General features: G+C 35.7%; 1 protein-coding gene and 1 pseudogene across 1 annotated transcript; one reads left to right on the top strand and one right to left on the bottom strand.

The window, feature by feature from the left end:
• The first annotated feature begins 336 nt into the window (after nucleotides 1-336).
• Nucleotides 337-4,925, top strand: LOC131627467 (ferric reduction oxidase 2-like). Its single transcript, XM_058898323.1, has 8 exons — nucleotides 337-610; nucleotides 710-800; nucleotides 896-1,093; nucleotides 1,207-1,441; nucleotides 2,747-3,074; nucleotides 3,185-3,428; nucleotides 3,618-4,321; nucleotides 4,448-4,925. Exons 1-8 carry the CDS (start codon nucleotides 415-417, stop codon nucleotides 4,585-4,587), a joined length of 2,136 nt encoding a protein of 711 aa, XP_058754306.1. The 5' UTR covers nucleotides 337-414; the 3' UTR covers nucleotides 4,588-4,925.
• On the bottom strand, nucleotides 4,814-7,187 carry LOC131627468 (TMV resistance protein N-like; annotated as a pseudogene).
• Nucleotides 7,188-23,597: the final 16,410 nt, after the last annotated feature.

Raw genomic sequence — 23,597 nt, 5'->3', positions numbered from 1 at the left:
AAAGTAATTTTTTTTACTGTATTTTAACTTTTATAATAGATTTTGACCATATTTATTAAAAAGAAAAACAAACAAGTTCATAGTACTTCTTTAATAATCTAACTAACCAATTTATATAACTATATATATCTTAATATATAATAATATCATTCATAAGAAAAAAAATGAGTGAGAGAGATCCATCAAATCAAAACATTCTTAAAATATTTTGTCTACATTCTGCCTATACATGAAAATAAAATACTTATATGTTGCTAATCGTCCCTTTGTAATTATAATAATAATATTTCTATTCTAATTTTTTTCTATAAATACCCAAAGTTCCTTTCAAGATTCTCATCATTTAGAATCGTCTCTTTCTTCTCTCGAAACAGTTAAATTTACACACAAAACACTCAAAAGAAAGAGAAGAAAATGGCTCAAGAAAATGTGAAAAGATCACCTTCTCAAATAAAATACACCATGGTTAAATCTATCATAAAATTATTTGTGATTTTAGTTTCTCTGGGTTTACTTTTCATTTTCATTATGATGCCTACAACAACTTTCAAACAAAAATGGATTCCCAAAATTCAAGCAAAGACTAATTCTACTTATCTTGGTGTTCAAGGTTATACTCTTTTATTTTCCTTCAATTATTGTATTAATAATTTATTTCATATTTTCATGTTGATTATTAATTAATAATAATGTTGTGATTTCATTTCAGGGTTTAGGATTCTTATATACACTTTTCCAGTCTTGTTGATTGCCACTCTTGGATGTGTTTATATCCACATAGCCAAAAAATCAAATGAAATGTAACGTTTTTCTTCTCTTAATCAATAATCAATGGTTTTCTTTTAAACTTTATGTTTAATTTAATTTGAATTTAATTAATTTTTTGTAAAATCAGTGGCAATGGCAAGAAACATGAATCAACAATATGGAAACGTCCATTGCTTGTAAAAGATCCTCTTGGAATTGTTTCAATCACTGAAATAACTTTCTTGCTTATGTTCATTGCTCTTCTTGTTTGGACCCTTGCAACTTATTTACATAATGACTTTGTAGCAATTACATCGTCACCCGTGGAAAAACACGGCCCTAAAGTGTAAGTAGTTGTACGCAGAGAATATTCAATTTATAATCATTAAAAATTTATAATGAAACAAACTCAGAATCGTGAATGGTAGAATTCGAACCTTATTTTGTGATTTGTGACAGGTGGCAAGAGAAATTGGAGAGTGTGGGAATAAGGTTAGAATTGGTCGGAAACATATGTTTGGTGTTGTTGTTTTTTCCGGTGGCACGTGGCACGTCCGTGCTACCAATGTTTGGGCTCACTTCTGAGGGTGGCATTAAGTACCATATTTGGCTTGGGCACGTGCTCATGACGATTTTCACAGCTCATGGAGTTTGTTATATAATCTATTGGGTAGCTACTAATCAAATTTCACAGGTAATTAATTAGTCATTAGTTATAATTAAGATTAATTTATATAATCTATGCTTACGTGTGATGTATGATATGAAAAGTGTTTTACTGTTTTTTTTTTATTGTTTATGTTAAATTTTTAGAAATTTTGTACAGCAAAATTAGAAAAATATAAAAAAAAAAACTTTTAAATCTTGACCCCTTAGTTTTGGTTTCCTCTTTTTTGTTTTCTATTTTGATAATCTTTATTTTTATTCATAAAATTTTAAATAAGTATTTTTTATTATTTATAAAAGAAATATTTTTAGATTTGTTAAATAAATAATGTATCTGATCAATATATTGTTTAAATACATTATTTATTTAACATATTTAAAAAACAAAATTTTTATTATAAATAGACTTAGTAATAAATAACTATAGACTTGTCCATGTAAGTTTTATTTATAATGTTAGCATGATATATTTTTATTATTAACAAGTATAAAAAAAATTTGGTTGAATATTAAGAACAAGTATTTTTTTTAGTATAATAATGACATGTATTTTAAAATATTAATTATATTAACAATTTTTTAGATAGCTACTACAAGGTTAAAATCAATCTTAGTGTAATAGAATTACATAGATAATTTTGTAAAGCGTGATGAATTAATATTTATAAAACGTATTAAGTTTCTCAAATAAAATTACCATGAGTGGAAGTAGCTTATGAAAAAAAATGAAAAGATTAGGTTATGCTAAGAAAGAAGCATTCTCTGGTTTATTCTAACTGCATCTCCATGAAATTTGTCAAGTAGTTACGTATCATAAATATTATTATGATGTATATATTAAGGATGAATTATCCTTGTTAATCATTAGTAATAGAATATAGAAAATCAATAAGAGAGTTGTCTTTGTACTGAAAAAAGAAAAGAAGAAGAGTGTTATCATCTAAATTAATTTAAATTAAAATGCAAGCAAACCAATCTAAAAAGAAAACAGAAAATGCATTAAACTCTATATATTTTAATATTTTTGAAAGTCATTTTATGAAAAATGTTTGGATAAAATCAAATTTTAAAATTTTCTTTTAAAGTTGAATCTATTTTAATTAATAATATATAAATTTTCTTATAAAAAAAATATGCATTGAAGATAACAATTTGGTACTATCATAACAACAGATTCTTTATGTATATGTACAATAGTTAATATATTTTCAATAAAAGATAGAAAAAATGTTCTTTAAATTTATCATCTTACATTATACTTAATGAATTTGTTTTATATAATGATCACATAAATTTTTTAGAATCATTTAATTATTTATTTAATTCATTGCAGATGCTAAAATGGGACAAAGTTGGAGTATCAAATCTTGCTGGAGAGATATCTTTGCTTGCTGGTTTGTTCCTATGGGTTGCAACCATTCCAAAAATCAGAAGAAAATTTTTTGAACTCTTTTTCTACACTCATAACCTATACATTATCTTCATCATCTTCTTCATCTTTCATGTTGGCATTTCTTTTTCCTACATTATGCTCCCCGGTTTTTATCTCTTCATGGTCGATCGATACTTAAGGTTCCTCCAATCTAGGCGCGAAGTTCGTTTAGTTTCATCTCGTGTTTTGCCATGTGAAGCCGTTGAACTCAACTTCTCTAAGGGTCATGGTAATTAACATTGTCTTTAAGGAATACGATATTTTGTTATTCATGTAGCTGACGCAGACTCAGACTCGGCCTAATGAGATAAGATTTGATTGTTGTTTTTTTTTTTACAGAGTTGAGTTATAATCCAACAAGTGTGATGTTCATAAATGTTCCAAGCATATCAAAGTTGCAATGGCATCCATTTACCATTACTTCTAATAGTAACTTGGAGCAAGATAAGCTAAGTGTTGTCATTAAAAGTGAAGGAACTTGGACACAAAAGCTCTACCAAATGTTGTCAAATCCTTCGCCGATCGATCGTCTTCAAATATCCGTTGAAGGTCCATATGGACCCGCTTCAACCAATTACCTAAGGTCTATATCAAATATACGCATAATAATCATGGTTAATGAAGTTCAAAATCGCAATTAACTATGTCCCGTTAAACGAATTCAGTTGCTAGTTGTACAGGGACATCAGATCAGATGCAGGGTTTGAATTGCATTAACCATCTAATTTGTTGTCAAACATTCGATACTAACTCTTGCTTGTTTTTCTTTCAGCCATGATACACTTGTGATGATAAGTGGAGGAAGTGGCATCACACCATTTATCTCAATCATTAGAGAGCTAATATATCTAAGCACTACATTCAAATGCAAAACACCAAACATTCTCCTAATTTGTTCATTCAAGAACACTTCATCTCTCTCAATGCTAGATTTGATCCTACCAATTTCCGCGACACCACACGACATTTCTAACATGCAACTAAAAATCGAGGCCTACATCACAAGAGACAAAGAGTTTAAACCAGATACTCCAATTCATCCTCAAACTCTATGGTTCAAGCCGAATCCAACAGATGCACCAATCCGCGCTATATTAGGTCCAAACGGTTGGATTTGGCTTGGTGCCATAATCTCGTCCTCTTTCATCATCTTCCTTATCATAATTGGGATCATTACTCGTTACTATATTTTTCCCATCGATCATAACACGAATAAGATATTCTCGTATCCTCTAAGGTCATTCCTTCACATGCTAGTAATATGTCTGTCGATAGCTGTTGTAGCTAGTGTTGCAGTGCTTTTGAACAAGAAACAAAATGCTAAAGCTAAACAGATTCAGAACATGGAGGGGGCGACGCCGACAGTGTCGCCAAATTCAATGATTTATAATGCAGATAGAGAATTGGAAAGCTTTCCATATCAGTCACTTGTTCAAGCTACCAATGTGCACTATGGTGCAAGACCTGACTTGAGCCGTAAGTCATCTGTCTCAGAAAAAATTCTCATATATTTCAAAGCTGTAATAGGCCGAATGCAATATATACGTTATTTATGGTTCTGAGACCTTTCTATGAATTGAAATCGCTCTTCTTTTTTTACAGGACTTCTGTTAGAAATCAAAGGGTCAAGTGTGGGAGTTTTTGCATCAGGACCTAAACAACTGAGACAGAATGTTGCAACCATTTGCTCATCTGGTTTAGCTGAAAATCTGCATTTTGAATCAATCAGTTTCACCTGGTGATTTTACTCGTTCGAATTCAAAGTGTTCAATCCGTTTTACCTGGTGATTTTACTCGTTCAAATTCAAAGTGTTCAATCAGTTTTACCTGGTGATTTTATTCGTTCTAGTTCAAAGTGTTCAATCCGTTTTACCTGGTGATTTTACTCGTTCGAGTTCAAAGTGTGCAAATCATTTATGGTCAATGTGTAAGGTAGAAGCTAGAGGTCTCGGCTAGCCTTGTGGATTTCATTTTAATTGCCTTGATTCAAAAATCTGTAAAATTTGTTTGTCAACAATAATTTGGCCTTATTGTCTAGCATATATCATATGAATGAAATTTCGTATTTTGGTTCTAAGAAGTATCGGTCCTCCAACAAACTAGTGTAAAATTACACCGTCGGTTAAAAACGCACAACGAGTCCCGTCTAACTCTTAACTTCAAATTTGTTTATAAATTACATAACATCATTTGCACAGCACTATATGAAAAAACCAGAGGTACTATAATGAGAGAGCCTAGTAATAGTTATCGTACATATCTTCGACATCTTGCTTACTTACAATGCGACAACCGCACCCTACAACTTGCAAAGAGTCGCAACAGTAAGTTTTCAAGACAAATTCAATTTCACTGCAGTCACCGCCATCATAAAATCTGTCGCGGCATTCATCAATTGTAAGATAGAGAATATAAAGGTGACGAACATACGGTTCCATTGGAGGCAAATCCCTGGTTGTGATAAACAGCTTACCTTTCGGTCCAAACAAGTAACAACTCACTTCATGATCACATATCTCAGGTTGATCATCAAAACTTACCAACATGAAACACAAAGCGAATCCCACCCATTCGGTTGGAGGACAATTACGAGGGACCGACATATTTGTAACTTTAACATATTTTGAAGGTGTGAACCATGATGGAATTTCATACCCTGTGATAAGCATGTCGAATCTGTCTTTTGGTAGACCATGTTCCTGTGCCTGTATGAACATGTCACAAAAATTCATTTATCATTCTCTATGAAAAACGCAGGCGTATGAACACAAAAACATTATTTTGATAAGGTTAGAGAAGCATGGTGCAAACCTCCAAATATTTCTTTAGTACTACAGGCAAATGCGAGTGTCGCTGTGTCAGAGATGCAAAGAGACTGCATGGCATAGATAGATTGAATTTGGAAGTTTCCAATGAAGCACAATTACTCGCATCCAATACCCTCATACTTGATGGAAACTCTGGAAACTTCTCAAGCATTTCACAACAGTTTAGGCTAAGATATTCAAGCTTTGGAAGTTTCGAAATGCTACTTGGTGGCCTAACAAAGTTGTTTCCAGTGAGATCTAAAGCAACCAAGGAAGATAAGTTGGAAAAATCTTTCGGCATTGATTCTTCAGATAGATTGCAGTAACTTAAGTTTAAGTTCCTCAACGAAGGTAGGCACAACTTTGGTGGTAATCGAAATCCAGTAGGCTCTTGTGGACTACTTAACAGCTCGGTAAATGGTAGTAAAAATGAATTCACTGACTTAGAAACCGGTCCTTTGCATCCAGAAAACGATATAACTTTGAGGTTTTCTAGATAAAAAACAGATGAAGGTAGTTCTTCAATGGCAGTTTCATTTGCTAAAAGTTCGGATAAAGATTTGATTTCCTTTAAACCTTCTGGAAAACTACGGAGTCTTGAGCAGCAAGAAACATTCAGAATCAAGAGGGACTTCAATCCACCTATTGTATCTGGAAGACAAGTGAGATTCTTGCAATTTTCTAAATCCAAGAGAATAAGGGACACGAGAAATCCGAGTGAGGATGGTAGTTTTTTTATCGCCCTATGCCGCCCATTCCCCATATGCCTATGAAGCAAACATCGCTTAATCTCATTCCTAGAAGCGAATACATTTCCTCTATCCGCGAATCAATTCCAACAAGGCTATCTTTGCAAACACGCAACTTGGGAATCAATTTTTTATGAATATGTTCAGCAATTGTTTCCACCAATGATGCCTCCTTCCTGCATAAAGACGGAAACGAGACTTGTATTAAACAATAAGTAAATAAAGCAACCGATTGATAGCGAAAACAAGTCATTACCAGCCTTTGGAGTCCCAACCAGAGTAACTAGCAACTTCTCTTAAAGAATCCCTCCACATTTCAATTTTGTTTCGATCTTTTCTGAATTTTTCTTCATGTTTTCTAAAAGCTTCATCAAGGCTTCCTCTCTGATGCCTAACATCAGACGGATCAACACCGTGGAAGATTGGAAAAACAGCCTGACCGAAACTTTTGCTGCATTCAACAATCTTTTGTAGCTCATCCAAACACCATGTTGAGGAAGCATAGTTTGGTGAGAGGACAATGATAGCAAACATAGACTCTTGAATGGCTTTATTGAGTTCTACTGATATCACTTCACCTCTTTGAAGATCATGGTCATCCTTGAATGTTTTGATTCCTCTTCTTTCCAATGAAGCGAAAAGATGGTCGGTGAAACCTTGGCGAGTGTCTTCGCCTCTGAAACTCAAGAAAACATGGTTAGTCCATTTTGATGGTGAAGATGAAGAGGCTTCATCTTTGGTGGTGATAGATGCCATTCAACTATGAATTATCCTTGCAATGATAATGGTTTTATGCCAATGCAATTCAATATTGTTTTTTGATGTAAAATGAGTATTAATTAATGATAAGTTGACTACATGAGTGTTTACAAAGTCATAAGTCTATGTAGGAAAGTGCATAGAATTTTGGTTGCTTGAAATCCTCACCTACTTAATTGTTGGTCAAATAAAGTCACAATACTCTTTGAAGGTTTCTTCATAGGAATTTCACATTGCTTGAAAGAAAGATAAAGGCAATAGGAAAAAGAAAGTTCCATCAATTCAAAAAGTATCTTAATTATTGATGTGAAATAGAGGTAGGGAATTGTTCTTTGGAGAATTTTCCTTTGAATAAGGGTTTTTCTTCTTTTTCAAAAGGGCACTATGGAGGTTTCTTCATAGCAATTTCCCATTTCTTCAAAAAGAGATGGAGAATGATGCTTCTACATGTTTGATAATTTGTCTCAGAGAGAACCATGGTTTCAATTTCAGTTGCTGTTTTTGCCATCTTGAGTGCAAAATTGTACTGGTGTAGAGAAAAATGGACTGAAACAGATATTAACAATTGGGGTCCATAGTACAATGGGATGACTACAAAGTGCTGTGAAACAGATATTAACAATTCACAATTGTGATCCATAGTAGAATAGGATGACTCCTAATTGCTACACAACTTATGTTTGGGTAGGGGTGGCAAACCGCACATCTAAAAGAAAAAAAAAGTGGGAACATAGTAGAGAGTGTGGGTAAAAATTTAATCCGACTCTAAAAAACGAGAGGGTGGCGGGCACCGCACCCCTAATCCGACTAAAGTTTAAATAATTAAAAAATTTATGTTAATGTCTTTGTCTGCAAAAACACGCAAAATAATGGAGCAGATCAAGACGAGCATAATAATGGGTACGGTCCAAAAACCTTGACTCGTTCTGCAAAAAAAATGCAAGCAGAACGATCAATGCCCGGCGACCAAGTCCGTTTTACCACCCTAGTTTTAGGTATATGTTAATTATTAAGTACACTCTTTGGACACTATTATATGCAAATTTTACTTTTTTGGTTCATTCAACAAATGATGTATATGGATTATATATGAACTAGATATCAATGTATGAATGAACTAAAAAAAGTCAAATTTGCTTATAACACTGACCGGAGAGTGTATATCTATATATAAAATAAATACTTGGACCGATGGAGTATATATTAAAATAATACTTGTTTCGCGAGGGAACCAGAAATGTGAGATGGATTTGTGTGGTTGGACTTCTGATGTAGTGCATTGAGCTTTTTGATATAGAGACACGGGAGTGTGCCTGCAAGATTAGCACTTCATCGCCCAAGTCAGTGAGATAATGAGAAATTGTGGGTAATGGAGATGGATTTGAATTACTTGTAAAATGGTGTGTTCTTCTTTTCATATAACAATGGTGGTTATAACCGCTTCACGTGGAATGTGACGTGTTAAGTTGAGGATTTCCTGATTGATCTGAACGATGTGTGATGAGCTAAGGGTTAGGATTTTCTGCGTTCAGGATGATGATGGCCTTCCTTTCTTGCACACAGTCCTTAATAGTATTCACTTTTGGCCTCTCTATACAGGGTCTCTTGGGCAGCCCAAAATAGTTTCCTTCCAAGCCCTTTCCTTTTCCTTGCAAGGGAAGGGTTTTGTCGTGCATGCCCCGGGATAATTTGTTGTTTAGATCAAGTGAAGGGTAATGATAAGTTACCAGTAGCGTTGGGAACTCACGCATTAATTTATTTTTTGTGCCATATGTCTTTCTGTTGAGGAACCATTGACACGTGTCTCCTCGTATGCCAAAAATGATAATCCTTTGACCTTAGGATACTTGATTATCTGGGGTGATATTCAAGGAGATCTAGATCGTTAGTAGTGCTTTCTTTTGTCCTATCTGTATGAGACCGTGTTGCTCTCGTACCGGGAGTACTCATAAATCCTTTTTGCTTATTTTTCCTTACTTTTTGTCATATGATGTTCTAGAGCGTTCTTTTTTTCCTTCTGTCTTGTTTATGATCACCATCAGAATTCCTAAACTCTTGGTTTTGCTTCCTATTCGTTCGTGTTGCAATTTCCTTTGAAATTTTCTCTTAGTTTCACTGTCCTAAAGGTAACGTTCATTTATTTTACCTTTTGGAGGAAGATTATTCCTATTATTTTGCTCTGACTATGGTTGCTCGAGAGGAGGATTTATCTAACTTGGAAGCAACTAATAAAGGTTCTCAACAACAACAAACACCAACTTAGAAGCAAGTATAAACATCAAATTTGGACAATTTACACTATGATATTCCTCATACTCCGCCAACTAAAATTGTCCTCAACACCATCTTCAACAACCAGTAAGCTCACACCAGAACCTTAAATCGAATAGATGCCAAAGTTGATTACTTGGCTCACAAGCTTTATGACTCCTGGGCTTTTTGATGATAAGAATGATGATGATGACACTCAGTAGCCTTGTGCTTGTTTTCTTAGTTTGTTTCTTATCTACTTTATTTTTCTATTTTTTCCAATGTTTTCCCATTATAACTCTTTCATTTATGAATGATTAATTATTGGATTAAATCCTTCATCTTTCATCTTCATTGCTTTATAATAAATATTGTCCCTTCTAATGTTTTGTTTGTTTCTAATTTTATAATATATGTGATATATTTGTTTGTGTTGTTTATTTATATACATTTTGGATAATGCCATAATGGGAGAAATATATCTTTGAGGGAGTAAAGTGTTGCTCTCTAACATGTGTCACATACAAGTATACATGTATGTTTGAAATGCAGCAAGTGATAAAAGTAAGAGTGTCGAACCCATAGGGAGTGAAATTGTTACTTAGATTGATTTTGCAAATAACTATCCTTTGAAATTAAGCATGAGTAGAGAGAGAAATAATAGTTGATTGTTACAAGTTCAGTTTTATCTTAAAACAGATCTAACACAGTGCAGGGTAAGAATGAAAATATATCAAGAGTGAAAGAGTTAAGCTATGATCCATTAGTATTATGGACGGAAGTATGTGTTTATGATGTGATATGTCGTTCCAGGCAAGATTAAAGTGATCTTAAGGTGTATTTCTACAACATCAAAGTATGCATAAAAAGGACAAAGGAACAAATCTTTAAATCTCGCTTATAACCCTAACATACATCTGTTTGTATTCTGAATTCCTTAATAGTTGTAGTTCTTTATCTCTAAGTGAACTAAGTGAGTGAATATCTTTATCCTACTCATTTCAACCATTTTTATTATGAAATCCACTTGTTGTTAGATCTCTCACAACAACAAGCTTTTATCTTTTTCTAAGTTGATCAGTCAAAGAAACAGATTTATAAACAAGTTACCATATAATAAAACAAGGCATTCAACAACACATCATTCAACATAAAAATGACTTAATATTAACTTCAGATTGCTCAACTACAAAAGGTTTAGCTCATAATGAACTGAGTGCAAACTACAAGCATGCTCTCAAAAGGAACATCCTTAAACAATTAATGAAAAAAAAATATAAACCCAGAGAAACTTGAAGACTCCTTGAAATGGATAATCAACAAGGGATGACTCCAATAATGTTAGAGCTCAACATGTGCTACAGGATTGGGTGAGAAAAAGAAAAATCTATATACTCTCCACTATCCTAACACTAGTATCTTTTGTATTTTCTCTTTGAATTGCCCATCCCCTTTTGAGCTAGGGTTTCTTGTGATGTCTTGGATCAAGGGTCCAATATGAGGAAATCACATCAAGCTCATGTAATAATCAATGCCATCACCTCATTTCTTCTGCTTAGCCAACAAGGAATCAAGTACGAGAGAACATTGGTAGGGGACAAGGTGTCTTGTGGTAGATTGTCAGAGCAGGGTGCAAATGGCGCTGCAGTCTGCGCAAAGTACTATTGTACTATATTTTGTCTTCAAGTACCTCTAAGCCTTATCCATTTGATTCAAACAAAATTTCTTCTAAACACAACAAATATTCTCTCCAATGCGGCTATCCTTCCATGTTTGCCCTAGAAACCAACTAACTTCTCAATTATTCTTCCTTAGCTAAGTCAAGCTCCTTGCTTTAGTTTGTGCTCCCAGTTACTAACCACAACAATCTTTCTTCAGCTCGATAAAGTTAACCTTGAATTAAGCACAAACACATTAAAACAACAAAAGGGAGCACACCTATTCTGCTCCAAGTAAATTACTATAAAAACAACTAAAATGAAATAAAATAACACCTTAAAAATCAAATTAATTATTATAAGAAAAAGAGATTAATGTATGTATTAACTCACAAAATGTGGGTTAACATAGAGAAATGTATTGGCATCATCAAAAGGGGAGAGAAAGTGGATTTAGGTAGGTGTTATGCAGATATAACCATCAATTGGTTTCGACAAGAAAATCGATGAAAACTATCAAGCAACTTTTAAAGATGATAATTCCATAAGTCATACGATTTTTTGATTTGATATCAACTATCCAGTAATTCCCGATAATGGCATATAATTAAGAAGATATCTCAAGCCTTATCAGTCAAATATTTTAAAGTTTAAGATTGGTTAAGTTTTGAACACTACTAATAGTTGCGCTCTTTCTTTTATTTCAGTTTCATAATATAACCCAACCGAAAATCAAGCTAAACCCAAGATGTAAACATAAAGTAACTAAAATTTTTCACACCATATCTTCACTTATAAATTTATTCATTTATATAATCTTTGATTAAGCCATGCATAACTAATGTATATTTTTTTTATCTTTAAAAATGAATGGATATGAAACAAAGACATATCAGCATCAAAAAGCACGTTGAAAAGAAAGATGACACAAAAGGAACAATTTTAGAAGGGGACTAGACATATATATGTGAGAAGCAAAAGAAGAAATGAGATTTAGAAGATCCAAATCAAGAGTCAAAAGAAGTGGAAATTCACTTACCTTAGCATGTGAATGAGCATGCAATGCATGATAGGAATCGATAAGATCCAAAGACAGACAAGAATAAAACATCTTGTTCTTGCATTGGGTCCATTCAATTTCGTTTGTGTCTCTTCACCATTAGTCCCTTTAAATAATTCATAATATCTCTATGCGATTATAATGGAAAATTCCCCTTATAGATTCATCTACATGTTTATTTTATTGGTGCATCCTTTTCACCCACTTCAAATTTCATCACCTTGATGGTCTCTTAACCAAGTCATGATGCATGCTGGTTGGTAAGGGTTTTCATCACCGACGCACCATATTTGTCCTGTGTCTCTTCTACTAACCCTTGAGGACTTTTTGATTCACTCTGTCCTCTTTACCAAACTCGTTTTGGGCTTTTTAGTGGAAATGTCCCACCTTGTTTCATTTGGGTCCATTACTATTATTACATGGGATTTTTTTATTCTATCTAATGCACAAAAGAAAGACCCTTTACAATTCCTAAAATGTCTCTTTAAAACTGAAAATATATTTCCGGTTCGCATTATTTTTTATTAAAATTGATTGAAAATCGGAATTATATTTTCAATACGCGCCATCTTTATTAAAATTGATTGAAAACCGAAAGTATATTTGCGATTTTAAACCGACAATATATTTCCGGTTTTAATGTTACCAGTAACAGAAACATTTTAGACAGACAAATATATCATTTTTAGCTTTAATATATTTACGGTTGTTTCGCAATAAATACAAATAACTATACAATCGGAAGAAAGACATAAATATATAGTGCAAAAATGTAGTACCAAATACAAAAATGTAATTCATATACAGTAACAAAAAACTACAACCAAATAACAAAAAATTCAACAAAAACTACTAGGTATGGCGGACGATGAGTCGGCATGTCACCCTTAAGGCGTCTTGCCGATGCCTCCTGTAACAGAGCCTCACGAGCCTTTGTCATGATGGCATCCATAACATCTCTAGCATTGGATCCATCAAGAAACAAACCTCTGTCAATATCATCCCACGCAAGCTCCATGATACGATGACACCTGGGCAACAAGTCAGGCGCATGATCAGCCCTAGCCTGCTCCTCCTCTAGGATCTTCTGATGAGCTGGCTTCGGTGGGTTCCCTGGAGCATCCTGTATCATGTATGGATGTGACACCCGAAAGAATCAAATCATGTAACCGTACTCGTAGCTCGAGTCGTCTGGTGCTACGGTACTCCTGGCCTATTCAGGAACAAGATGATTCTTAAAACATCAAACAAATCATCCATATCCCTCCTTATCACCGTGAGTGGAGCAGATACAATAGGATCCCGTGAAATAGTCTGGGTGAACCCGAACTGACGCATCACCCGCTCTGGCATATAGGTAACCGTCTTGTGAATCCCGCAAGCCAACCAACTTGTAAATAGCGACACCTCGTCAAATGGTATCATCTCACGGTGGTCGACGTATGAAGAGAAGTGTATGTATTCATGCACCAACCGGTCAATGTACACCCAGAACAACTTTATCGCCTGGTTCCCTCGGAGCAGGTCATATGCGCAGGCATGCGACTCATCTTCAGTATAACTCGCTGCCAGTGACCAACCCGAGATGCGGAGGAAGTGTTGTAGGATCCATCCTTGAAATAAGAAAATTAAATAGTTAGTTTCCCGAATCAAAATAATTAACAAAGGCCACAAAGAAAAAGAAGTTATACCGTCATGAGTGGCATGTTGCCGGTTATCTACTTTGTATCCCACTTAATCCCTTCATCCAACTTCGTGTACAAGTATACGCAAGCAGGCAATCCCTCCAGTTTCACTGGTTGGTCATCTCAAAATCAGCAAAAAAAACATAGGTACATGATATTAGTGTAAGTGGCACTAGTGTCCACAAAAATCTGTGTGCCAACAAGATACAAAAAATATGCTCTCATAGAAAACCTCCTGTGAATGGTAACCTGCTCGGCATCACCACCAGCCTCTCGTGCACGATATATCTCATCCTCGAAAACTTGAGCCAAATAATTGTACCTGACGTGACTACCTCGGGTTTTATCAATCTCTCCTAGTGCACTCTCAGAGGTAACTCCCAACATCTCAACCAACAGATCCAATGCCTCTTCTTTACCGATCCTCTCATGATCCAAGAATATCCCTCTGATCGAAAGATGCAGCAGACACGCGATGTCGTCGAGTGTGATCGTCATTTCATCATGTGGTATGTGAAACGGCGACGTCCATGGTGCCACCTCTCAACGAAAGCGTTAATCATACCCTAGTTGACCACACTGTATCCACACTTTGCCAAATCTTTCAACCCTGTAAGCAGTAAAAGCTCATCAAACCATGGCTTAACAGGTGGTATCAGTCTACTGATCTTCCGCTCATGGTTAATGACCTTGAGCGTATCACGTTCCTGCATAAATATGTAGACGAATTTAATCAACAAACCAAATTTCAAAATTAATAAAAAAATTCATAATTTAAAACGTAATAGAAATCAAAATTTAAAATTCATATTTGTCCCTCTAAGATACGTCTAGCAACATGTCAAGGTAAAGAGAAAGAAGGGGTAAATCAGACGGTGCACCTCTAAAAGACTGAGGCGCCGCAGGCGTATACTGTGCACGCTCAGGTGCAGCCTTATGAGCACGCTCTGGTGGAGGCTGGGATGGGGGATGTGATGGATGAAGGATAGAAAAACACTTAGAAAGGGGGGGGATTGAATAAGTGTGACTTTAAAATCTTGGGCGATAAAAATAAATTGCACAATTATTTTTATCCTGGTTCGCTGTTAACGAAGCTACTCCAGTCCACCCCCGCAGAGATGATTTACCTCAACTGAGGATTTAATCCACTAATCGCACGGATTACAATGGTTTTCCACTTAGCCGCAACTAAGTCTTCCAGAGTCTTCTGATCACAACCTGATCACTCCAGGAACAACTGCTTAGTTCACTCCTAAGACTTTTTCTAGAGTCTACTGATCAACACGATCACTCTAGGCTTAGTTCACTCCTAAGACTTTCTGCTCAGCCAACTGCCAAGACTTCCTGCTCAGCCAACTGCTAAGACTTCCTAGAGTATACTGATCAACTGATCACTCTAGTTCCTTACAACTTAATGTAATCTATTCAAGAGTTTACAAATGCTTCTTAAAAGCGATAATCACAACTGTGATATTTCTCTTACAGTTTAAGCTTAATCTCACTAAAATATTACAACAGCAATGTAGTGAGCTTTGATGAAGATGAAGATTCTGAGTTTAGATTTGAACAGAGTTTCAGCAAGTTTGATATGAGTTGTTTTGGTGCAGAATCGTTAACCTTGCTTCTCATCAGAACTTCATATTTATAGGCGTTGAGAAGATGACCGTTGAATGCATTTAATGCTTTGCGTGTTCCGTACAGCTTTGCATTTAATGTTATACGCTTTTGTCAACTACCTCGAGCCTTGTTCACGCTGTGTCTACTGACGTAGCCTTTAGTAGCTTTAACGTTCCTTTTGTCAGTCAGCGTAGTCTGCCACGTGTACTTCCTTCTGATCTGATGTTTGTGAATATGACGTTTGAATATCATCAGAGTCAAACAGCTTGGTGCATAGCATCTTCTGATCTTCTGACCTTGAAGTGCTTCTGAGCGTGATACCATCTTCTGATCTTCAGTGCTTCTGATCTTATGTTCTTCTGATGCTTCCATAGACCCATGTTCTGATTCTGCTTCGACCATCTTCTGATGTCTTGCCAGACCATGTTCTGATGTTGCATGCTGAACCATTTGAGACACAACTTCTGAGCGCTGAATTATGCGTACTCTTTATATATTTCCTGAAAGGGAAATTGCATTGGATTAGAGTACCATATTATCTTAAGCAAAATTCATATTATTGTTATCATCAAAACTAAGATAATTGATAAGAACAAATCTTGTTCTAACAATCTCCCCCTTTTTGATGATGACAAAAACATATATAAATGATATGAATTTGCGATCAGAAAGAGTAGACGGCAAAAGACAAATTACACAGCTATAGCATAAGCATATGAATATGTCTCCCCCTGAGATAAATAATCTCCCCCTGAAATAAATACTCGAAGAACTTTGATAAAAGACTTCCCTGATTATTTCGGTAGAGACGATCATATAAGCTTCTGTCTTCAGAGAATTCATAGCTTCTGACTTCTGCTTCCATTGGACAGCTTCAGAACTTGAATTTCTGGATCTTTTAGAGCATTCACATCTTCTGATTTCTGCTTCCCTCGGATAGCTTCAGAACTTTGAATGTCTACCAACATCACTTCATGCTAGATTTGTATCAGAACATTGTTGAATGTACCAGAGCTTCATCAGAGCATCTCTACATCCTGAAATGTTACAGAACAAAAACTAAACGACAAAAGTCAGCATGAACGAGTTAGAACATAAAATGTATATTCAAATACATGATATGTATCAGAGCCAAATGTATCAGAGCATTTAGGCTAAAAACATGTATCAGAGCAAATAATGTATCAGAGCCATAACATTATGTGTATCAGATCAAATAGAATTTTGTCAGAACAGGATAGACAATGATATTCAAATTCTATTATCAGTGCTTCTGATTCATTCTTCTTTCTTGCTTCTGATCTCTGAAGCTTGATAGCACTCAGCTTGCTTCAGTTTCCATGGTTTTGCTTCTAGTGTTTGCTTTGAAGATTTTCTTCACTTCTCTGTACCTGCAAAACACTTAAACCATATAGAACTTGCAGTTCTTGTTAGTGAATGTGTGGGAGCCTTTACCCAGCAACTGATAGATTTAATCAAATCATTTATCATTTATCTTTCTCCCCCTTTTTGTCATAACATCAAAAAGAATATAAAAAAAACGATTCAGATGTATAAAACGACAAAAGAAAACATTTACTGGAATGTAAAACAAAGAAACTTTTTTTATTGATAATCAAAAGATATTACAAAAGGTTCCTATGTTTATCAAGATGAGAAACATTCCTAGCAAATACAAAACAAGCAGAAGCAGCAAGGAAAAGAAAACTACAAAGTAGAATTTCCAAAGAGGAAATGACTACAAAAATTAAAAAATACAACATTCGGTCAAGAAACTCAACATAGAAGTTGAGTATATCTTCCCACAACTCAAGAAAGTCTTCTGTCTTTGGATGAAAGTTGATAACAACATCAAAGAAGAGTCTGACTTGAGAGGTATTAGAAGAGCCATCCCGAGATGCACAGAGATTTGTCGCCTTTGAGTCATGGAGCTTCAACAGGCTTAAGATGAACGCTAGGTTTTGAGAGAAGAAATGAAAACCGAGAGAGAGAGAGAGAGAGAGAGAGAAAAAAAAAATTTTTAAGATGAAAAACAAAGAGATAGGAAACCAAAAACCATTTTGAAGAGTATTTAAAAGAAAATAAAGTGAAACGAATGATGAAAAGCATTTAATGTTACGTGACGTGAGGAGAGATAATAAAGACGAATGAGGTGACTAGCACAGTTACCTATGGTCGGCGTCCCTTCAACTGCACGCGCGCTTATCTATGAATAGTAACGACAGGTTTACCATCCCGAGATAAAACGTAACAGCTGTTTTGCTTTAAAAGAGGTTCTGAATCAACTTAGACAATGAAACGTTAGTAATAACCGAATCATAATTTCTAAAAGAATTCAATCAGAACTTCTGATTAAAAAAAATGTTCCACATTCATTTAAGAAGATACTCATACATGAGAACTTCTCATCTTCTCATTCTGGGCATAAATCCATACTGATGTTCTTCAGAATGAACTTAAACCTATCTTCAGCCAGGGGTTTTGTAAAGATATCAGCCCATTGATGGTCTGTATCCACAAAGTTTAAAGAAATAACACCCTTCTGAACATAGTCCCTTATGAAATGATGTTTTATCTCAATATGTTTAGCTTTTGAATGAAGAATGGGATTCTTAGATAAACATATAGCAGAAGTATTATCACAGAATATAGGAATGTTACTCTCATATATCTGATAGTCTTCCAACTGACTTTTCATCCAGAGCATCTGTGTACTACAACCAGCAGCAGCAACATATTCTGCTTCTGTTGTTGATAGAGCAATGGTTGCTTGCTTCTTGCTGTACCAGGAGATTAAGTGACTTCCAAGAAATTGGCAACTTCCTGAAGTACTTTTTCTTTCAATTCTGTCTCCAGCATAATCAGCATCGCAGAATCCTACTAAGTTGTATTCTTTAGATTTTCTGTAAACTAAGCCAACATTAGTAGTACCTTTCAGATACCTTAGAATTCTCTTAACAGCAGTTAAATGAGATTCTCTAGGATCTGATTGGAATCTAGCACACAAACAAACACTGAACAGAATGTCAGGTCTAGAAGCAGTCAAATATAGAAGAGATCCAATCATACCTCTGTATAACTTCTGATCTACCTTCTTACTTACCTCATCCTTACCTAGGATGCATGTTGGATGCATAGGAGTTTTGGCTTCTTTGCAGTCTAGAAGATTAAACTTCTTCAGAAGTTCCTTCACATACTTGGTTTGGTGAACGTACGTTCCTTCTGATGTTTGATTTATTTGTATTCCAAGGAAGTACTTGAGTTCTCCCATCATGCTCATTTCAAACTCAGCCTGCATAGACTTAGCAAACTCCTTTCCAAGTGTAGCATTAGATGTTCCAAAAATAATATCATCCACATATATTTGACAAATTAAAATATCCTTTTCAAAGGTTTTACAGAAGAGAGTAGTGTCCACTTTTCCTCTAGTGAAACCATTATCCAGAAGGAAAGAACTTAAGCGTTCATACCAAGCTCTGGGAGCCTGTTTCAATCCATACAATGATTTCTTTAGTTTAAAAACATGATTAGGAGACATAGAGTCTTCAAAACCAGGAGGTTGATGGACATAAACTTCTTCATCTATATAACCATTTAAGAAGGCACTCTTAACATCCATCTGATAGAGAGTTATGTTATGTTGAGTGGCAAAAGAAATTAATAGACGAATAGACTCTAACCTGGCCACTGGTGCAAAGGTTTCTGTGTAGTCAATCCCTTCTTGCTGACTATAACCCTGAGCCACCAGTCTGGCTTTGTTTCTTACCACTTCACCTTTCTCACTGAGCTTGTTTCTGAAGACCCATTTTGTACCGATTATGTTGAATCCATCTGGTCTAGGAACAAGATCCCAAACATCATTCCTTGTAAACTGATTTAGTTCTTCTTGCATAGCAATTATCCAGTCTGGATCTTCTAGAGCATGATCAACAGAAGTTGGCTCGATTAAAGATACAAGACCTAATTGACAGTCTGCATTGTTCTTAAGGAATGCTCTTGTTCTGATTGGATCATCCTTCTTTCCAAGAATGACATCTTCTGAATGACCAGAGATGAGTCTGGATGATCTTCTGACAGATGGTTCTTCAGATATGCTTAGATCTTCCAGAGAAGCTGATACTTGGTCTTCAGATTCTTTGCTTCTGAGAAGCTCTGCTTCTGATGCGTTGCTTCTTGGCTCAGCAACTTCTGATATGTCAATATCATAACCTGCAAAATTATCAGACTGCTTTGGTTTTTCAGAACCAAGCTTATCATCAAACCTGATATTGATTGATTCTTCTACAACCAATGTTTCAGTATTGTATACTCTGTAGCCTTTTGAGCGTTCAGAATATCCAAGAAGGAAACATTTTTGTGCTTTAGAATCAAACTTACCAAGATGATCTTTAGTGTTCAGAATAAAGCATACACATCCAAAAGGATGGAAATACGAAATGTTGGGCTTTCTATTCTTCCACAATTCATAGGGAGTCTTATTAAGAATAGGTCTGATAGAGATTCTATTCTGAATATAGCATGCAGTGTTTATTGCTTCTGCCCAGAAATGCTTAGCCATATTGGTTTCATTGATCATGGTTCTGGCCATTTCTTGCAGAGTCCTATTCTTTCGTTCTACAACCCCATTTTGCTGTGGAGTTCTAGGACAAGAGAAATCATGGGCAATACCATTTTCTTTGAAGAATTCTTCAAAGGATCTGTTCTCAAATTCACCACCATGATCACTTCTGACCTTTATGATTTTACACTCTTTTTCAGATTGAATCTGAATGCAGAAATCAAAGAACACTGAATGAGTCTCATCCTTGTGTTTTAAGAATTTTACCCAAGTCCAGCGGCTATAATCATCTACGATGACTAATCCATATTTCTTTCCTCTGACAGATGCTGTTTTGACTGGTCCAAACAGATCAATGTGCAAGAGTTCTAATGGCCTTGAGGTAGAAACAACATTCTTAGACTTGAATGCAGGTTTGGAGAACTTGCCCTTCTGACATGCTTCACAAAGAGCATCTGATTTGAATTTCAGATTAGGGAGTCCTCTGACAAGATTCAGTTTGTTAATCTGAGAGATCTTTCTCAAACTAGCATGACCTAATCTCCTGTGCCAGACCCACTGCTCTTCAGAAACAGACATAAGACAAGTCACCTTCTGACTCATAAGATCTTGCAGATCTGTCTTATAAATGTTGTTCTTCCTCTTGCCTGTAAATAGGATTGAGCCATCCTTCTGATTTACAGCCTTGCAAGACTTTTGATTGAAGATTATATCATAACCATTGTCACTTAATTGACTGATAGATAAGAGGTTATGAGTTAATCCTTCTACAAGAAGTACATTAGAAATGGAAGGAGAGTTACCAGACTTTATAGATCCAGAGCCAATTATCTTGCCCTTCTGATCTCCTCCGAACTTGACTTCTCCTCCAGACTTAAGCACCAGGTCTTGGAACATAGACCTTCTTCCTGTCATGTGCCGCGAGCATCCAGAGTCCAGGTACCATGACATGTTGTGCTTTGTCCTTCTTGCAGCCAAGGATATCTGCAATAGGAATAATCTTATCCTTAGGTACCCACATCTTTTTGGGTCCTTTCTTGTTAGATTTTCTCAAGTTCTGATTGAACTTGGATTTAACATTATAAGCAATAGGAGGAACAGCATGATAATTTTTAATATGAGTTTCATGATATTTCCTAGGTTGTGTCACATGCTTCTTAGTGTGTGTAATGTGAAAACTTTGTGCATGTGAAGTGTGCCTAATATCATGTGAGTGGCCATACTTGAACTGATCATACAATGGCTTGTATGCAATTTTCATTTCATCAACAGGTTCAAGTTTGTATGGGGTTTCACCCTCAAAACCAATGCCGACTCTTTTGTTTCCAGACACAGCATATATCATAGAAGCTAGCTGACTTCTGCCAATACTTCTAGATAAAAACTTCCTGAAACTTAAATCATATTCTTTCAGAATATGGTTTAGACTGGGAGTGGAGTTTTCTGAATCAGAAGGAGATCCAACATCATTGGATAATTTTAAAAGTTTTTCTTTTAATTCAGAATTCTCCAACTCAAGCTTTTTTGTTTCAAATTCAAATTGCTTTTTCAGCTTTTTGTATTTGAGACTAATCTAAGACTTGAGTTCCAGAAGTTCAGTTAGACCGGAAACTAACTCATCTCTAGTAAGTTCAGAAAATACCTCTTCAGAATCTGATTCTGATGTAGATTCTGATCCGTCATCTTCTGTCGCCATCAGCGCACAGTTGGCCTGCTCATCTTCTGAATCATCTTCTGACTCATCCCATGTTGCCATAAGACCTTTCTTCTTATGAAACTTTTTCTTGGGACTTTCCTTCTGAAGATTTGGACATTCATTCTTGTAGTGTCCAGGCTCATTGCATTCATAGCACATGACCTTCTTCTTGTCAAATCTCCTTTCATCAGAAGATTCTCCACGTTCAAATTTCCTTGAACTTCTGAAGCCTCTGAACTTCCTTTGCTTGGTCTTCCAGAGTTGATTTAGCCTTCTGGAAATCATGGACAGTTCATCTTCTTCTTCAGATTCTGATTCTTCAGGATCTTCTTCTCTGGCCTGAAAAGCGTTAGTGCATTTCTTGATATTTGATTTTAATGCAATAGACTTACCTTTCTTTTGAGGCTCATTTGCGTCCAGCTCTATTTCATGACTTCTCAAGGCGCTGATAAGCTCTTCCAGAGAAACTTCATTCAGATTCTTTGCAATCTTGAATGCAGTCACCATAGGACCCCATCTTCTGGGTAAGCTTCTGATGATCTTCTTCACATGATCAGCCTTGGTGTATCCTTTGTCAAGAACTCTCAATCCAGCAGTAAGAGTTTGAAATCTCGAAAACATCTTTTCAATGTCTTCATCATCCTCCATCTTGAAGGCTTCATACTTTTGGATTAAGGCTAGAGCTTTGGTCTCCTTGACTTGAGCATTTCCTTCATGAGTCATTTTCAAGGACTCATATATGTCATAGGCCGTTTCCCTGTTAGATATCTTCTCATACTCAGCATGAGAGATAGCATTCAGCAAAACAGTTCTACATTTATGATGATTCCTGAAAAGCTTCTTTTGATCATCATTCATTTCTTGCCTTGACAGCTTCACGCCTCTGGCATTTACTGGATGTTTGTAACCATCCATCAGAAGATCCCATAGATCACCATCTAGACCCAGAAAGTAACTTTCCAGTTTATCTTTCCAGTATTCAAAGTTTTCACCATCAAATACCGGCGGTCTAGTATAACCATTGTTACCGTTGTATTGCTCAGCAGAGCCAGATGTAGATGCAGGTGTAGGTGTAGTCCTTTCACTTTCATCAACCATCTTTTAAATGAAGCGTTTTTCTCTTCCTGAATCTTTTCTAAACACGGTTAAGTGCTTGCACCTTAGAACCGGCGCTCTGATGCCAATTGAAGGATAGAAAAACACTTAGAAAGGGGGGGGATTGAATAAGTGTGACTTTAAAATCTTGGGCGATAAAAATAAATTGCACAATTATTTTTATCCTGGTTCGCTGTTAACGAAGCTACTCCAGTCCACCCCCGCAGAGATGATTTACCTCAACTGAGGATTTAATCCACTAATCGCACGGATTACAATGGTTTTCCACTTAGCCGCAACTAAGTCTTCCAGAGTCTTCTGATCACAACCTGATCACTCCAGGAACAACTGCTTAGTTCACTCCTAAGACTTTTTCTAGAGTCTACTGATCAACACGATCACTCTAGGCTTAGTTCACTCCTAAGACTTTCTGCTCAGCCAACTGCCAAGACTTCCTGCTCAGCCAACTGCTAAGACTTCCTAGAGTATACTGATCAACTGATCACTCTAGTTCCTTACAACTTAATGTAATTTATTCAAGAGTTTACAAATGCTTCTTAAAAGCGATAATCACAACTGTGATATTTCTCTTACAGTTTAAGCTTAATCTCACTAAAATATTACAACAGCAATGTAGTGAGCTTTGATGAAGATGAAGATTCTGAGTTTAGATTTGAACAGAGTTTCAGCAAGTTTGATATGAGTTGTTTTGGTGCAGAATCGTTAACCTTGCTTCTCATCAGAACTTCATATTTATAGGCGTTGAGAAGATGACCGTTGAATGCATTTAATGCTTTGCGTGTTCCGTACAGCTTTGC

Source organism: Vicia villosa, unplaced genomic scaffold (genome assembly GCF_029867415.1).
Source record: "Vicia villosa cultivar HV-30 ecotype Madison, WI unplaced genomic scaffold, Vvil1.0 ctg.000364F_1_1, whole genome shotgun sequence".
NCBI classification, from domain to species: Eukaryota; Viridiplantae; Streptophyta; class Magnoliopsida; order Fabales; family Fabaceae; genus Vicia; species Vicia villosa.
This window is presented reverse-complemented; position numbering and strand designations above follow the sequence as displayed.

What these genes read in the sequence shown, in the direction of transcription:
- LOC131627467 (XM_058898323.1), top strand. Translation starts at nt 415, where the DNA reads ATGGCTCAAGAAAATGTGAAAAGATCACCTTCTCAAATAAAATACACC. An exon ending in CAACTTCTCTAAGGGTCATG is followed by an intron (nt 3,075 to 3,184) that starts GTAATTAACATT and finishes TTTTTTTTACAG; the next exon opens with AGTTGAGTTATAATCCAACA. An exon ending in TGCAAGACCTGACTTGAGCC is followed by an intron (nt 4,322 to 4,447) that starts GTAAGTCATCTG and finishes CTTTTTTTACAG; the next exon opens with GACTTCTGTTAGAAATCAAA.